Source organism: Nothoprocta perdicaria, unplaced genomic scaffold (assembly GCF_003342845.1).
Source record: "Nothoprocta perdicaria isolate Ctin4 unplaced genomic scaffold, notPer1 scaffold_129, whole genome shotgun sequence".
In the NCBI taxonomy this organism is placed as follows: Eukaryota; Metazoa; Chordata; class Aves; order Tinamiformes; family Tinamidae; genus Nothoprocta; species Nothoprocta perdicaria.
This window is the reverse complement of record NW_020454416.1, coordinates 1,079,685-1,095,812: the sequence shown is the minus strand read 5'-3', so window position 1 is coordinate 1,095,812 and position 16,128 is coordinate 1,079,685. Positions and strand designations below refer to the sequence as shown.

At 43.4% G+C, this 16,128-nt stretch overlaps 1 protein-coding gene across 2 annotated transcripts in view; it reads left to right on the top strand.

Annotated features, from left to right (window-relative positions):
- MAPKBP1 (mitogen-activated protein kinase binding protein 1) overlaps positions 1 to 16,128 on the top strand; it is an 85,443-nt gene that overhangs the window by 52,918 nt on the left and 16,397 nt on the right. For both annotated transcript variants that reach the window (XM_026033425.1, XM_026033424.1), the window contains 10 exons: positions 61 to 152; positions 550 to 675; positions 2,341 to 2,411; positions 2,855 to 2,976; positions 3,996 to 4,071; positions 6,694 to 6,805; positions 7,595 to 7,658; positions 9,790 to 9,915; positions 15,017 to 15,165; positions 15,820 to 15,869. In XM_026033425.1, the coding sequence (XP_025889210.1) occupies positions 61 to 152; positions 550 to 675; positions 2,341 to 2,411; positions 2,855 to 2,976; positions 3,996 to 4,071; positions 6,694 to 6,805; positions 7,595 to 7,658; positions 9,790 to 9,915; positions 15,017 to 15,165; positions 15,820 to 15,869 (988 nt within the window). The remainder of the gene's footprint in view (positions 1 to 60; positions 153 to 549; positions 676 to 2,340; positions 2,412 to 2,854; positions 2,977 to 3,995; positions 4,072 to 6,693; positions 6,806 to 7,594; positions 7,659 to 9,789; positions 9,916 to 15,016; positions 15,166 to 15,819; positions 15,870 to 16,128) is intronic.

The following is a 16,128-nucleotide window of genomic DNA, read 5'->3' as shown; positions in this document are numbered from 1 at the left end:
GAACTCGATCTTGTTGGGTTTATTAATAATACTGCAATCTGCACTGATGTTCTGTCTTAGGATATATGAGTTGCAGTCTTTGAGAGAGATGCTGAAGGTGGAAGCCCATGACTCTGAGATCCTCTGTCTGGAGTACTCCAAACCTGACACAGGTGCGTGCACTGGAGCTTCTTTCCTTTAGCTTATGAAAAGCGTGGTGGTAAACAACACAGAATGGGCAGCCATCATATGCCTGGGCTTTCTCGTGGTAAACTACTCTTGGATTTCAGAGCAGAATTGTAGCTTTTGATGAGTGGAACCAGGCGTTGAAATACACTTTTTTCTCTTACTCTTCCATAGGCGGATTGTAAGGGAAGACTGAGACTTTTCCTGTCTATTGTTGTCATGAAATCCAGAGGCATTTTGTTTTGTCTGTTCTTGCAGTTAACTATGACTTAATGTTTTGTCAATAAGATTTTTGGGAAGATGTCTTGAAATGATGGCTGGAAAAGCAAATGTGTTTTTTCAGTAAAAGTATCTTACTAGAAAACCCTCTTTAATATTTTACAGGGTTAAAGCTGCTAGCCTCAGCCAGTCGGGATAGGTTGATTCATGTCTTGGATGCTGGAAAGGATTACAGCCTGCAGCAGACCCTGGATGAACATTCCTCTTCCATCACTGCTGTGAAATTTGCAGGTAGGGAGTTGTGGCCTCCTCCAAAGCTGGATTTTCAGTGGTGCCACTGTCTCATTGTAGCTGTCAATCAGCTCTGACTGCTTAAATACTAGTGTAGGCCAGGCTGAAGCTGTCACTGCTTTTTTTTTGTCATCCTCTGTAGCTGCAGTCCTATCGGAAGGTTTTTTTTTTTTTTGTGAACTTTTGTGAAAAACCCTCTCCTGACTGAATTTCCCAGTATTTTTTTTCTAGAAAACTGTTATCTGCAATGGTTCACTCCCTTATTTGATATAACATGGTTACACTCAATCCTTATCTCAGTGAGAACAGTGGAGCAGTGTCGTCTTCAAAAATTACCTGTTTCAGAAGCATGCTCAATGCTGCAGAACAATGTTAGACTTTCCATTCTTCCTAATGGGTCACAACTCTTTTGCAGTGCTCAGAGATGCTACTGAGCAGAGATGCTCAGAGACATCACTGTGGTGCACTTCTCTATTGCCAGGGAGCAGCAAGGGCTGTTCCACAAGGGAAGGGGAGCCACGACGTGAGGGTGACAGGAGAGTAGGTGCAGAAGTAGTGACTTCACTGCAAGAGGGCAGTCCCACAGTACCCGAGAAAGGTGGAGCAGATCAGGTCCAGTCACAGTTACCAGGTAGTGGTGAGACCAGCTCCAAGGACAAGCTGGGAAGACAAGTGAGTAAGTCAGGGTCAGAATCAGGTTGAGAGACAGCGGCCACCACCAACTGCAATCAGTGATTGCCAGGCAGGTTTGTAGTGCTAAGGCAGGTCTGAGTTCAAATCAAGTCAGCTGGGTACATAGTTATGGCTGCAGTCCTACTGCAGGCAGTAACTCAAGTGGTGTCCAAGGACAGGGCCTCAGCTAAAAGCAGCTCCAAAGTGAAAGGCAGGGACCCTGCTGAGGCTTCCTAACTGTTTGGGGGAGCTTCCACTGAGGTTTCTTTCAGCTTTTTCTCAAGGACCTCCAAGCTCCAATAGCTCTTGTTTTATCAGGATATTGGCCTTGAATACAACCAGCTGAAGTCCTAGAGTGTGGGGGAATGCCCTGCAGGCCCAGGCGGCTACGGCCAGGGCACGAGGTGCGTGGGCTAAATGCAGTCCTGCTCTCACCAGGTACAGGGACTTATGTGATATTGGATCCATTTCATTATGTTGAATTTTATCTGATTTCCTTCTCTTGAAGGAGCAGATTGGTTACAAGAATGCTTCAGGAAGATGGAGGGTCTGACCCTTCAGTAAGAAAGGGCAGCAAGGAACGTGTCATTGACTTAGAGGACTGAAAAGGGCCTATTATCTATTTTCAGCTCATAAGCAGCATGAAACTGCTTTTTTTGCTGTCACATTGCTAAGAGCTGTTCTGGTATGAAGAGAACAGGAACATGAGCATAGCACTGGGAAGGAAGGCAGAATTATATCCTCATTTGTTGCATGAAGCCTCTGTATTAAGATTTCATGTTCTTTGAATATTAACAAGTGCTTTGAATGTTAACAAATTCTTGAGAAGGGGCTTCTGCTTTGCTGCAGCCTTGTAGTGTGGTAGGAGTCAAGTTTTAGCTGGCCAGGACTGCAGTAAATCACCAACCATATAGATTTAAACCTCCTTTATATACCTCTTTTATCTTCCTATCTTTGTTTATCTTTTGATGGGCTCCTGTCTCTTTGTTCCAGCTAACGATGGGAAAGTGCGAATGATCAGCTGTGGGGCAGACAAAAGCATCTATTTCCGCACTGCGCAAAAGGTAATGTTGTTACAGCTGCTGTGTACTACTTTTAATCTTCTTTCTGCAAAGGAGCCACTTTAAAGACCTATCTATATCAGTCTCTTTTTGTGAGCTTGCTGTTATTTCATGCTGGGTATCTTCTGTTGTGACTCAGTGCAAGAGATTGTGTTAGGAGAAGCTGTTCTGTGAATCATGCAGCTGCTTCCAGTCTGAATCCTCTCACCAGGAGGCAATGTAGAGAGCTGTTAGGATATCTGCTCCTCTTTCTCTGTGATGGCTCTTGTAAGGAGTGGTGGAAGAGATGGCCGGAGAGAGGAGTGCATTGTGTTTGTAGTCCTGGTTGCTCCCAGCAGGCCAGTGGGAAGTTTGTGCTCGCTGTCTGAAATGATTAGATTCTATTTACAAGTTTTAAATAATGGGTTAACTCCTTGGCTTTGACACAGTTCTTCCTCCATGCTTAGACAGGAGAAGGAGTTCAGTTTACTCGAACACATCACATTGTTAGGAAGACCACTCTGTATGACATGGATGTGGACCCCAGCTGGAAATATGCTGCTATTGGTTGCCAAGACCGTAACATCAGGTTAGTCCACCTGTCTCAGAAATGTTCTTGCAGTCGTAACTGAATTGGCCAAGGCCTTCCCTGCCTCACATCATTGTTCTTCCAGGTTCTTTGCTACAACATTTCAGTCTGATGTAAACTCTGAAATATAAACTGTTCTTTTTCCCTTACTGATGAGAAGCCATGGATATACTTGAGTGTGCATGTGACTCTTGGTGTTTTGCTGAGTTCCTCTGAGCTGCAAAATCTTTGTCTTGGGGGCAGCAGGTATACATGCCTTAACACATCCCTGAGCTGTGTGGCAAGAACTGCTGCCCAGTGGCAATTTTTGCCTTTAAAGATTTGTCTAGTGAGGGGCTCTGAGTTCCTGTGAAATAGCTGGGATCAGAGGAACCTAAAACTGAGCGAGATGTGACTGCATTTTGGCAATTGGTATTACTCTGTGCTACATTTTTATCCATTTTTCCAATCTATATATCTACCTGCATCTCCAAAGCTAAGGAGACTTTAGTTCTGCAGAAGACTCTCTTACAGTACGCTAGTGAGATGCTGAGAGTTTTGGACATGAGTTCAATGCCGCCTGGTGTTGTATCCTGATGTAAATAGAGAGTCTTGGTCTGTCCTTCGGTGTGAAGGAGCTACAGGTTGTGACAAGACTTTCTGTCCCTAATCTGACTTCTCCTTCAATGCCATGGGTGCAAAACTTGTTCTTGGTCATCAGCCTGAGAATCAAACTTTTAATCCAGATAATCAGCTTGGTATTTTATCGTTCAGTCTTGGGACGCTGTATTCCTTTGCAGGTTGGTTGTTAAACCACTTAAGTGACTGGTGACTATCGTTCACAGACGTCAGAGCTTCTCTTCCTGCAGCTTGGCCCTGTGCCCTATATCCCGTGTGCAATGAGACCTGCCATGAGCAGCAGAAAAGGAAAAGGATCCTGGTGATAAGAGCCATGGAGCAGTGCATGGGCATAATGAGTGATGTTATCTTATGTCCAGTGCATTGGTATAATGAGTGCTGTTATCTTATCTCCTCCTAAGGGTTTTCAACATCAGCAGTGGGAAGCAGAAGAAGCTTTACAAAGGATCACAAGGTGAAGATGGGACTCTCATCAAAGTAAGCTGTTACAAATTCACTTTTTTTCTCCCTTTTCTTATTCCTAGGTCTGGTTTGGGACTCAAATTTAGGGATAGATCCAGACTGTAATAATACTTGAACTTTCCTTGTCAGTTATTTGTGTATTACTTGAAATCCGTGAACTCTTGCTTCTTAATTAGCCTGCGTTGATTTTTAAGCACATGTTTTCAAATAATCTCAGCCACTAGGCTCAGAAAGCATAGGCTTTCCAGCTATACAAAGCTGGACATTTTTAATAAACTTAGCCAAGAATTGCTCTTAGCTGGGGAATGCAAAGCATTTAACCAAAAAGGAACTACAAATCTGAATGGAGAAACTCTTCTTGCTTGGCCTATACGTTGTCCCTTATCTTGCTGCTTTCTACCTCCACCTCTACAGGCTGGTAATACCTTTGGATTCTGTCAGACTAAAACGTGAAATGAGTGAATAAATGACAAAGCGGGTGTTTCATTTTTCTCTGTCCTGTGTCTGAAGTGAGTCAGAGGTCCACACTGTGATAACAAATAGAACTGCACCAGTATTCATCACAAGATAATCTAGCCCACTTACATGTCACATCTCTCAAAAGTCAAGAGTATTTCTCTCGAATGCCTCTAAAAAAATGGAAGACTTCCTTGGCACCCGCTTTACAGATCCTTTAGTGCCTCTGGGAAGCCAAAATGCAAATTATCCTTCATTTACTTTATCTTCCAGAAGGGCTTTCTTAATTACCTTCCTTAGGACTTATAAGCTGGAGCTGCCTATTGATCAGAATTGGGAAAAAAAAAAAAAAAAAAAAAAGTGAAATCAGTGGAGTGTCAGATGGGTTGCCCCAGAGCAGTTGCAAGTGAAGCGCTCCAAGAGTAAGAGAAACGAAGGAGGAAGTGTCCAGGAAAGCCCCTGTTCTCCAGGCAGCCTTGGGACACTGACCAAACACCGCAGGGACAGCCTCGTTCTGTGTTTCCTTGTCACCTGCCTGCTCAGGGTGTCCTGGCGTTGTGGCAGCACAGCCACTTCTCCCAGGGCTTCCCCTGGCAAACCAGGTGTGTTAAAGATGAGTGATGAGGAGCAGTGCCGGCATATTGGAATGTTGCATGGAAAAGTTGTGTCCTCCTTAAAGAGGAGAGACGGATTGACATGGCCAAATAGTGTCTCAGCTTTCCAAACAAGCATCTTTTATGGCATATTTGTTTTCACTGATGTTTTTTCGAATTTTTAAAATAAGTCTTTAGTTCAGCTGAGCAGGCCAGCAATATTACTAATGGGCTTAAATAACTAGGTGAAAGGAGGAGAAAAGCAAACCACCGTATTCAGTGTCACCTCTTTTTCTATACAAAAAGGTAAGTTCTCCTGCTCTGCATCTATGTAATTCCTCATCTGCAACAGCTCTTATAAGCTAAGGCAATGACGATGAAAAACAAGTGCTGTATTTTATTGCTAATAAGCTCAGGCACTTGATTATATCTTTTAAGACCACAAACTATGAAATGTTTATTGGAGCTGGATTTTTGTTTTTTAATATCATTTATTGTTGCTTTTTCATGAGTAGCCCTTGCAGGGCATCCCTTTTTTTAATGTTGCTTTATTCATTTTTAGGGCAGTTATGTAACAAAGGAATGGCAGTTGTCTCTGGAATTTAAACTTTTGTGGAGTGTTGTTCTGAGCTCATAACATGCCTCGCAGTTAGCAATGCGGACACAAGCAGTGATACATGAAGCAGAAGATAGAGCAACAGAACAGTATAACAAATTATCTTAACACCCTGCATTCTTTAAAACAAACACTCACTTTTGGCTCATGGAAGCCCTACAAAATACAGGGATCTTTATATAAATAAAACATATCAACAGCAACCACTTTTTTTTGCAGCACTATTGAATTCTTCGTTGGTTTCTGTCCTCCACGTTGTAGGCCTTTAATTTTTCACTTCACTCTCCACACTCTAATTTTTCGACCTAAGACAGAAGAAACTGATTTCCATTGAAAATAAGACCCCAGTACATAAAAGGAAATGGGAAAGTGGTTTAAATCAGTCCAGACTGGTGATGGGGCTTTCATGGTCATGACACCATTTAATATAAGGACTTCTGATAAGGCTGCAGGTAGTTTTAATAGTCTAATCAGCTTGGAAGCTTTTTGTTCTGGGATGCTGAATAGCCTGGTGCTAGATCAGGGTCCTGTGGGAGCAACTCACGTTGCTGCTGACTATGACTAGCCCTTGCTAGGGGGCTGAGGCCAGTGCCCTGTGACACCCAGCTGCCTCCGTGTGGGACGGTGCAGGGACTGACCGCAGCCCTCTGCTACTCCTGGGATTCATCCAGGCAAATGGTTCCTTAAGGTGGGAAGAGCAGGCAGCCTAAGCACTGCCAAGCAGAGGACACTAGCGTTTTCCTTGGATAGGTATGTTGGAACAGGAATGAAAAAGGCAAACTTCCAATAGAAAATATTTTATTAAAAGGTTTTAATAAAATCCTGGGTACCCTCTGGACTGAGCACGAAGGCAAGTGCTGAATTTTCTGTCTGTAGTGTATCTGCCACCATCTGTTCCGTTTGGACAGTGTTTTGTGCAGCTTGAAGGCACTTTCTCACCAGGTCTTCATACTTCTCTTGTCTCCTGAACAGGTGCAAACTGACCCGTCTGGTCTTTATATTGCAACCAGTTGTTCTGACAAGAACCTCTCCATCTTTGATTTCTATTCTGGCGAGTGTGTTGCTACCATGTATGGGCATTCAGGTAGGTCATATAAACTTTGGGAAACTGTTTTTTTAGTGGTGGATGTATAGTAGTAGCATATAGTACTAGTCAAAGCTTTCTGAATGTCCCTCCCTCTCTTCCCCAAATTTTTAAGCATTATGGCTATTTTTGGCTAACTTATAGCTGGTTGAAGTTTTAATAACTTATTCCATGGCAATTTTTGCTTCTTTGTTGCATTCCTAATACAGAAAAAAATATATATATTAAAAAAAAGTGAGTGTGTATGTACACATGCATGCACATACATAGATATTATGTATATTGATATTTATATATATATATATAATTTTTATAAATATACTGCCTGTCAGACATTTTGTTTTGTTTATACAGTTTCTCTAAGGACCTATAAAGAGGTCTGTATGTTTTTTTTGTTGTTAGGTGTATACAAATAAATATATAAATGTGTATATATGTATCTATAAATGTGGGGTGTATATATATTATGTGTGTGTGTGTATATTTATATTTTTTTAAATGATACTTCCTCAGCTCCTACCCTGCAGGCACTGTTCTGTGTTGGGCAAGAAGAGACTTCGGTTTTTCATGCACACTTGGCTGTATGAAACCCTTTGTATCTTAAACCTAGATCCTGTATTAGAAGCATATGGTGAAAAGGGCAATACTGACCCCGGAAATATGTTGACTTTGATCAGAGTTGAAATAGCTGATATGAGCCCAGAAAGACTATTTGGCTAATGATCTGTGCTACTTATCAGAGTAATTCAAGTTTCTTCCTTTTTTTTTTTTCTTTTTTTTTTCACACAGAGATTGTAACTGGGATGAAATTTAGTAATGACTGCAAACATCTGATCTCTGTTTCTGGTGACAGGTAAGAGGGATTTGCTTATCAGTGATACCAACTCATGCTCCCTCACATTAGGTCAAAAGTTTCTCCAGGAGGAAGGTGGGGCTTCTTTGGAGAGGTGTTTTGTGAAGTCCAGAGCAAGACCAGAACTTTCAGAATCCTGAATGTGAGTTATTGGCAAAGGTTGCAGAGCTTTGTCGTCCTTCACTGAAGTAAGAAACCGATGTAAAGTACCTTTAGGACAAAAGTCCCTTTTTGTTTTCAGAGCATAGGTACAATTTTCTACTAATACTACTTGGAAAGCAGCTGGAAGGAGACCTGGATGTGGCCTGGCCTCTTACCACCCCCTGGAGCTGGCAGCTGGGCAGTGTAATGCAGCCTGGGAGATCTAAACAGCACTGCCAGAACTTGGTCTCGTGGTGCTCCTGTTATGAGGCTTCCCAGGCTGCTGCCAGGAGAGGCAGATCTGTCCCCACTCTCTGCTCCTGCCCATATCATCATCTCCCCTGCTCCCCTACGCCAGTTGGGTGCTTGCCTGAGCCCTCAACAAGCTGATTCAGGTCACTAAATGAGCACTCTCCCCTGCCCGACCTTTCTGCTGGCATATCGAGCAAAATCAGCTCCCTAAAAGCTTAAAAGTGCTCGAGTTTCTGCTGCCTTCCAGAAATACAGGCATGAACTGAGCAGCGATCCCTGTGATTTAGTGCAGTGATGCCTTGTTGCTTGTGTACATGAGAGGAAGGGAGTCATTTTCTTCACCTGGGGTGTAGAGGAGGTAGATGAGAAGTGAGGAAGGGATTCATGGAGAATTTAGCAGTAAGGAGAGGTGCAAGAGCATCTTTCAAGGAAGAACAGAGAGAACAGTCTATTTATACAGAGCAGCATGTGCAAAGAATAAAACCGAGAATGGAAAGAAAAATGAGAGGTGAAGAAAGCACAGGGAATGGGGGAACCGTGTGAGGAAAGTGCTGCAAGGCAAAACAGCCACTGCAGAAGGGGTAGGTGGGAGCAGGCTGTGCACGGCTTTGCTGAATGCTAATGCTTTGGGAAGTTCCTGCTGTTGCTGCTTATCTCGAGGTTTGATAGTTGTGGGCGTGGGATATATGAGCAGGCCAGAGCCCCTTTCTGAATCGCATTTCCTGCTTTTCAGTATTGTCTCAGCAGCAAATTGTAGCTGCTGCTGTGCTCAATGGAGCTGCTGTTGGAGGGGAAGCAGCTGAGTGCCCCGGGTTACCATAGCTCCCAGCAGCAGAGCTGCAAAATTGTCTTGTGGCTAAAAGCTGCAGAGGGGGATGACAACGTCCTCACTGTGGAGGGGAAGTCTCTGTATCTGTGTGTGACTTGGGTGGGTGGGAGGGGACATTCCTGAGATACATCTGTGTAATTGTACCCAACTTGACAGGGGCGGTGCGTGAAATAAAAAGAACTAGTTAGCAGTGAGGTTAAATTTTGAAGAAAATATCGGTTATTTTATATTCTAGCAACTTTAGAGAATGCTGCATCTCATCTCATGTGATGGAGAGTTTTACTTTTTAGCCTTGTATCCAAAGAAAATGAGACCCATGAGATCAGTGTTTGTTTTCCTTTCTTAAAAACTATTAATCCATTGACCAAGTTGACTCAAATTGTGTATAAGCTTCATGGAGGTAGTCTGAGTAGAGCCACATTAGGAATACCTTAACTGAATAAAAAAATGGTCCAGTGTAATCTTAATCATTGCAGCACCATAGCAAATCTGTGGGAGAGGCATTGTGAGGGTCTTGCCCGAAGGAGTTGCAGTAGAGGTTGCAGCTTAACCATTGCTAGAGGATGCAAAAGATACTGTGCAAAAGGCTCCGTTTATCCTGCTAACTGTGGAGTGACTTCGTATGGCATTTCCATCAGCAGCTGCTCAGGCAGGGGAATAAAGGTGTAGGCTCAGGCATGAGCCTGTGCAAATACTTGTGCGGTCCCCCTTGTCCACAGGAAGTCTTTGCAGGCAGGTTGGCCTTTCTTCCACAGGCTTGTGATGGGATTGAGTTTCCATAAAGCCATGCCTGTGTGTGTCTCTGTGCCCTGTCACAGATGGAGGGGCCCTTGTTCTTCTCTGCAAGGGCAGCTGATGGTCACTGTGAATGAACTAGACTTCACCTCAGCTTTACCTTCCCTCTTTCAGCTGCATCTTCATATGGCGCCTGAGCTCGGAGATGACCATCAACATGCGGCAGCGGCTGTCCGACATGAGGCAGAGGGGGAAGCAGGCAGAAAAGTCTCCTCCACACAAGACAGCTGGACTCATGAGGTGAGCAGAGTGGACTGAGAGCATCTTGCAGGCTTTATGGGCGTTTAATGTGGGAAGGGTGGGCAGTGGGATCGAACTCCAAAATTTCTGTTGCCTTTACCAATTAATGTCTTCCAGAAGTTTTCTTAGTCTTCTGTTGGGTTTGCTTTAGTGTGTTGTGTTTGTTAGTGTTCTTTGATATGTTTATGTCTGTATTTTGAATGCAGAAGCCTGACTCTGATCTTCCAGACAGGCTCGCCCAGTGTTGCTTCACTGATCGCAATGTGTTTGCGATGCCACTTGACTCTTAATTTATTCTAATGATGTGATCAGTAACTTTTAATAAGCAGCTTACATAGCAGTACCAAGAACTGGTGCAGAGCAGTTTCAGCTAGGAAAGCCCTGTTCCTTCATGAATAAAGTTCTCTGTGTATTGGCTGAAAATTTAAAGGCTACTTTCTGCAGTGGTGGTACTGAAATTCACCTGTGATCCTTATGTTTGCGATGCTCCTCATAGTTCAGAATGAGTCCTAGCTTTTCCTTACAGTTGTGCTTTTTCTTTGTTACCTATTTGCAGGACAATTTAAAGAAAATCACCTAAATATTTAACTTTGGGAAAAGTTCTTGCCAGTCAAATCAAGGATGTTCTTTTTCCTCTGTAAACAGCATATCTAAAAACAAACCACTACAGTCAACAAATTGAATAGTTCTAAATTGATCTGGTGACCCTTCTTTAAAAAGGACTTTAAAAAGGTTTTTAAACACAGTCCCTCACACAAGAGTGACAGGGGATTGTGGACTGCTAATGTAAAGTATTTGGCTGCTCTGCAGTTAGTAATTAACTGAAACTAATTTGTCTGTAAGCACTGAAGGAGAGACATGTGACATCCTCACTAGGCTGATGGGGGATCAAAGTGGAGAAAAAGAATTCAGAGATTGTTGTTCTTGTTGTTTTTATGTTGTGCCCCACAATTTTTCTTCTCCCAATGGCTAGAAGTTGAGTTCTGGATATAAAAGTACCAAAGCAGGGCTTCACACAGCGGTTGTTAAAGTGTCACAAGGACCTTCCCCTCTCGTTGGGAGCCAAGTGTGTCAGAACAAGTCTGTCTGCATACTTTTATTTGGGGAAAAGCTTGGTCTGCTCACGCTTGAAACATCTCTTGTCTAATAGGCACTTTCAGCAGTGATGCTGGGGGATTTTTTTTTTTTCCTAGCCAAAATGCTGGAGCTGTCAAGCAATGTGCTTTTTATAGCAGACTCCATCGCTCCAGCAGCTGCAGCCTTGCCTTACTGAGGCGCAGCCCGTGGCAGATAATCCCAGTTCTCTTCCGCGCTAGGTGAGACTAGTTTCCGTCACGAGCCCTTGTTGAAGGGCGGTGTAGTGCCACGCCAACCCCAGCACTTTAATGAACTCGTTTGGTAGCCTCTTTGCAAGCCTGGAGCCTCCTTGTCTGGTCAGCTTTGCAAGCTTGTGTTCAGTTTTAATCGAGCGCTGTGGTCATCGGATCTCAGCAAAGACTTAGTGCCAGAGCCTTTTGGATTGGGACTCACTATGGAGGAAGAGCCTATGGGACCCGTCTTGCTGAGGTGGGAGAAGAGAAAGGAACTTGAGTAAGAATGGTTTTTAGATGCCCTGTGCTTGTTCTGCTTGTGTTGCTGAGCTGTGTGTAGGTTGCAGAGGAGAGTGGGGTTGTGCCTTGAGGTGCAGGACTGCCTCAGAAGGACTCAAAATATAACATAAGAATATAACGTAACAAAACTCCCCGCCTGGTGATGTGTCACTTTTTATACGTGATTGTATCTAGAATGATATTGTTGGAATGTGCTGGGACTAATGCATTCTGCCAGTCCCTTAATATGGGGGTATCACAAGGTAAATAATCAGAATAATATCGGGGAGGCAAAGCGGAGCTGATGAGGCAGTGGGAAGCTGCAGGTTTCCACATGAGGACGGTGTTACTTTTTATGGCTTGCCTTTGAAATTCTGGCATAAACAGCAAAAAATAGAAATGTTATCCAAATTTTATTGACTAAAACTACTTTACGTGCCAAAGAAATGCTGTGTACCCTTTGATTCACTTGGAAAGAAGAGCTGCTTATCAGTTCTCAGGGAGGCTGTGGTCCAGGCCAGGGAAACTGTAGTTCCCAGGGCTCAGGATGGGGCTTTTGTTGCCAGATCAAAACTGGTGCCTGATTCTGTGCTGAGCTACTGCAGTTTTATACCAGGGAAATTCTAAGATCTGCAGCGCTGTGAGCTTTCTGTCAGGGAAAGCAGAGTAACTTTCTTTTCAACACTGGCAGGCATTTATGGAGGAAAAAATCTGCCAGCATCCCTCATCAGATGTTGAATTTTGATAAGTAGCCCCCCAAGCGAAGGGTTTTGTTAGCACAAGATCAGAGCAGCAGTGCTGGTAACAAACCTCCTGAAAGGGACAGCTGCCATTCCTGCCTTTTTTTTTTTAATTTAAAATAAAAAAAATATATATTTTTTAAAATAAAAGGCAGGAGAGAAGACCTGAATTCAAGATGTGCAAAAGAACAAGGTGACCTCTTCCCTGATGTTCATGGAGTTAGAACTTTGTCAAGAAGTGTAGCACTTTTAAAGTAATATATGTATCCTAAGACCTTATATCTGAGGTCTGGCCATTGACCACATCCTTGGAAATGAGGGGAGCTGAAGTGCTACCACCTCTGCCTGTTTCCACAGAACAAGAAATGTGTATAGGTTGGTAAGGGGAGAGATTTGCTTGCAAAGGTAGATGAGGAAAACGAGGGTGATTAAAATCCTTCCTTCTGGGTAAGAGGTATCATGCAGGGGTTTCTGTTGTTCTTCCTTCCTCCCCAGGGTTACCCAGGCAAGTCGATACCTGCTGTTCTGGAAAAGCTACTCTGAAACATTCATCCTAGTGTAATGATGCGATGTTGGGCTTTGGCTGCGAGTGCTCTCGAGGGGAATTCAGCTGGCCCTTGCAGTCTCACAATCCTCTGTTTCCAGAATGCTCTTGTTTGGAAACAGCTCCCACCATGCAAACCCCCTCCTACCTTACTCTGGCTTCCATCTAAACGTGAACAGGAATTGAGGAAGAGGAATGAGATCTGTGGAATGGAGGAGCTTAGAAGAAACACAAAGTATGTGCAGAAAGGCCAGGAAAGAAAGGGCCTAAGATTTTTTTGAAAAACCCATTCAGTTACCAAATCACAGAACTAAATTTGAAAAGCATATTTTAGTTGTAAAATGGAGGATTGGAAGGGGGCAAGAAGTCTTGCGGGAACAGTGCAAGACAACCTCACATTTGTACTCAACACATCTGACTATCATTTGCTTGGCACTTTCTGTAAGGATGAAAGAAGCCATTCAGTTTCCAAAAGATGTTTTTCATTCTATTACTTAGCCCCTTTGAGGATGCTGGAACATATTCTTTTTTTTTTTTTTTTCTTCTCTCCATCCTTCCTAATCTTGCCTTACCTGACAGACAGAGACCATCTTCCTGTTTGTAATATAAAACACGTGGATAGGGATCCTCCCTTCTCCATTTGCATGTGCAGAAAGTTAACAGATGCGTAACTTTGCCCTGCCACATCACCTAACCAGTAGTGAGGTATCCAAACAGTTAGATGTTAATCCTAATAAACCTGCCCTTCTCCCTCAATAAACTCTGTCCTGGCAACTTTGAACACAAGCTGAAAGACACTGTCAAAGTTGCTGATATATAAGGTGGTCAATATGAATTTTGTAAATATAAGTACCTCATAGGATAGATGATGGCAGAGCTATGAAGGTGCTATAGAAACTTTGATAGTTTTCCCCTGCTCAGGCATGAGAGCATGAGGATGACAGATGGACATACCAGAAGACCTTAGGAAAGATGAGGAGACTGATAGGCCCAAATACCAAAAGTGGATAAGAGCAACCTACATGAAACTGTTTTCAGTTGAGGGATCTGCTGACTGGCCTGCCCATTTCACTCCTCTTTTTGCAGAACATCTCAGAACTCTTCTGAAAGCTCTGGGTGATTGTCACTCAGCCATTCCTAATGAACAGAAATTACAGTTCTGCCACCGCATGGGAAGAGACCTGATTAAAGTGCCCTAGCTACTACTTGCCATGTTCTAGTACTGCCTGCTCTGTCAGCTGCAGGAGAACTTGGTTCTTGGCCAGGCTGCCCTGCATTTGGGGAACAAGCTATTTTTGATCTTGTGAATAATGCTTGGCACTCAACACCAGCTGCGTTATCCTATAAAAGTCATTAATGATGCATTTGGCACTCCAGCTAAAGGCCAAGGAATGGGCACTACTCTTAACTTATTTGTTAGGGATTCGTCATTTGTTCAATTATGTTTTATTTTGTTCAACTTGTCCAAAGCGGTTTAGTTCATTTGGTTCTGTGGATGCAAGGAGTGAGGAGAGGAGAGGGAAAAGGAAAAAAGAGAAGGGAAATGTAATATGATGCTAAGTGTCCTTGATGGGTATTGGGGAGTTCTGTGCTTGGAGTGTGTCTGAGGTCTGTGTGGGAAGGCTTGTCTGATGCACTTTATTAAAGATCTGTCCAAAGTGTCTTTTATGTTATTCCGTGGGCCTCAAGGCTGAACAAGATAACACAGCTCTCTGGTGGTGAGTGGGCTGTGATGCGGGTTCTGCTTGCGACTGTCTTTGATGTGAACCTGTCTCTTACATGATGATGTGCTAAATATCTACTTGCTGTCAAGCAAGAAATATCTTTGGGATGTTTTTGATGTGTAAAATAATTCCAGGGAGGAAATGCTTGAGGATGGGAAAAATACTTGCCTTCCAAATAGGTTTTACCAGCCTTTTGAATGGCAGGATGTGAACTGGAAGGTCAAGTTTCAGTTTCACCTGACTTGCTCTGGCTTCTTTACTTGTGATCTGAGTTGTCATCCATCCATCCATCCATCCGAGCATGAGATGGTGGCCGTGGCAGGCTCTGCACACATCTGTGCAAGGTTTACCTTGCACTGTCCTCTCAGAGGTGGGTTTTGTTTCAGAGGCAGCCTGCTCTGCACTCTGGATGGTGAGGGAAGGTGGCAGACTAGGGCTAGGGATTGAAATGGTGTGGAGTTCTTGAGACAGACTGTAATACTCCTTCCACCTTTTCCCTTCCAGGCATGAGTCCATCTCAGCCCTATCATCTGTGCCTGCACTCTCGTCAGACAGCGACAAGGATGGTGAAGATGATGGGAATGATGAAGATGAGTTACGTGGGCTGCAGTCTTTCCATATTCAGTCGAATTGTAATGCTGAGAAAGACTCAGGTATAATTGGGAGGGGGGTATGGACAGAAAAATGGCATGAATGTGAAGTTGGGCGTAGACAAACACTGGGCTAGGGATAATAAAATGCTGGTGGAAGGAGAAAAAACAAGGCAGATATAGATGGATTGACACCAACAGATAATGTGGAGTTGTTCATTGCAACATATACAGAGACATACAGTTTGGAGTTCCCTATTCAGCTGGTCAATTGCCAAGCTTCTTGCTAGTTGTAGTTGGCCAGAGAAGTTTTGAATTATTCACTCCAGTTTTGAGTCTGCAGACTTGTTAGTCTGAAGAGGCCAAGAAACCTCACAAGGATTCTAGGGATGCCTGATAAAAGGTGCAGTAGAGATGAATTTCCGCTATGAAATATTTTTACCACAAATTTTGCGTTTTGTTGGAGTAGGAATGGTCCCCTAAACTTTTGGTGGACCACTGCACTACAGCAAATGTTCTGCAGTGGATCTGGTGAGTCTGTAAAAACACTTGATAAAAACGATCTCCATTAACCATTTGATATCAGGATTTGGTAGTTGATCAGCCATCTCAAAAGGTGTAGGGATGCTGCCTCTGACAAAAGGCTGTCTGCTGCTCTAGGAAGCCAATCAGGGAAATTTTATTTATTTATTCATTTATTTGTTTATTGCCTTTCAGATACAGACCTTAGCCTCTCAAGAAGCCTCTCCCACTGGGAAATGAGGAGGGTGAGTTGCTAAGCCTTCAAGCTGTATTTCTTGGCATATGGAAGCTGGAAAAGAATTCCCCGTGGAGGTTAAAAATTTCATCCCCATTATTGGGAAAGGTGCAGCTGCAGTGGGAAACCCCTGAGAAGTGTCTATGTGAAGAAGGATTTTGGGAATGGCCAAGTAGCATCTAGTTAAGAGTCAGCTTCAAGGGTGTCAAATGCAGAGGGATCATCTCAAAAATATGGTTGTGTGGAAAAGGTACATAATCTTCAAATCT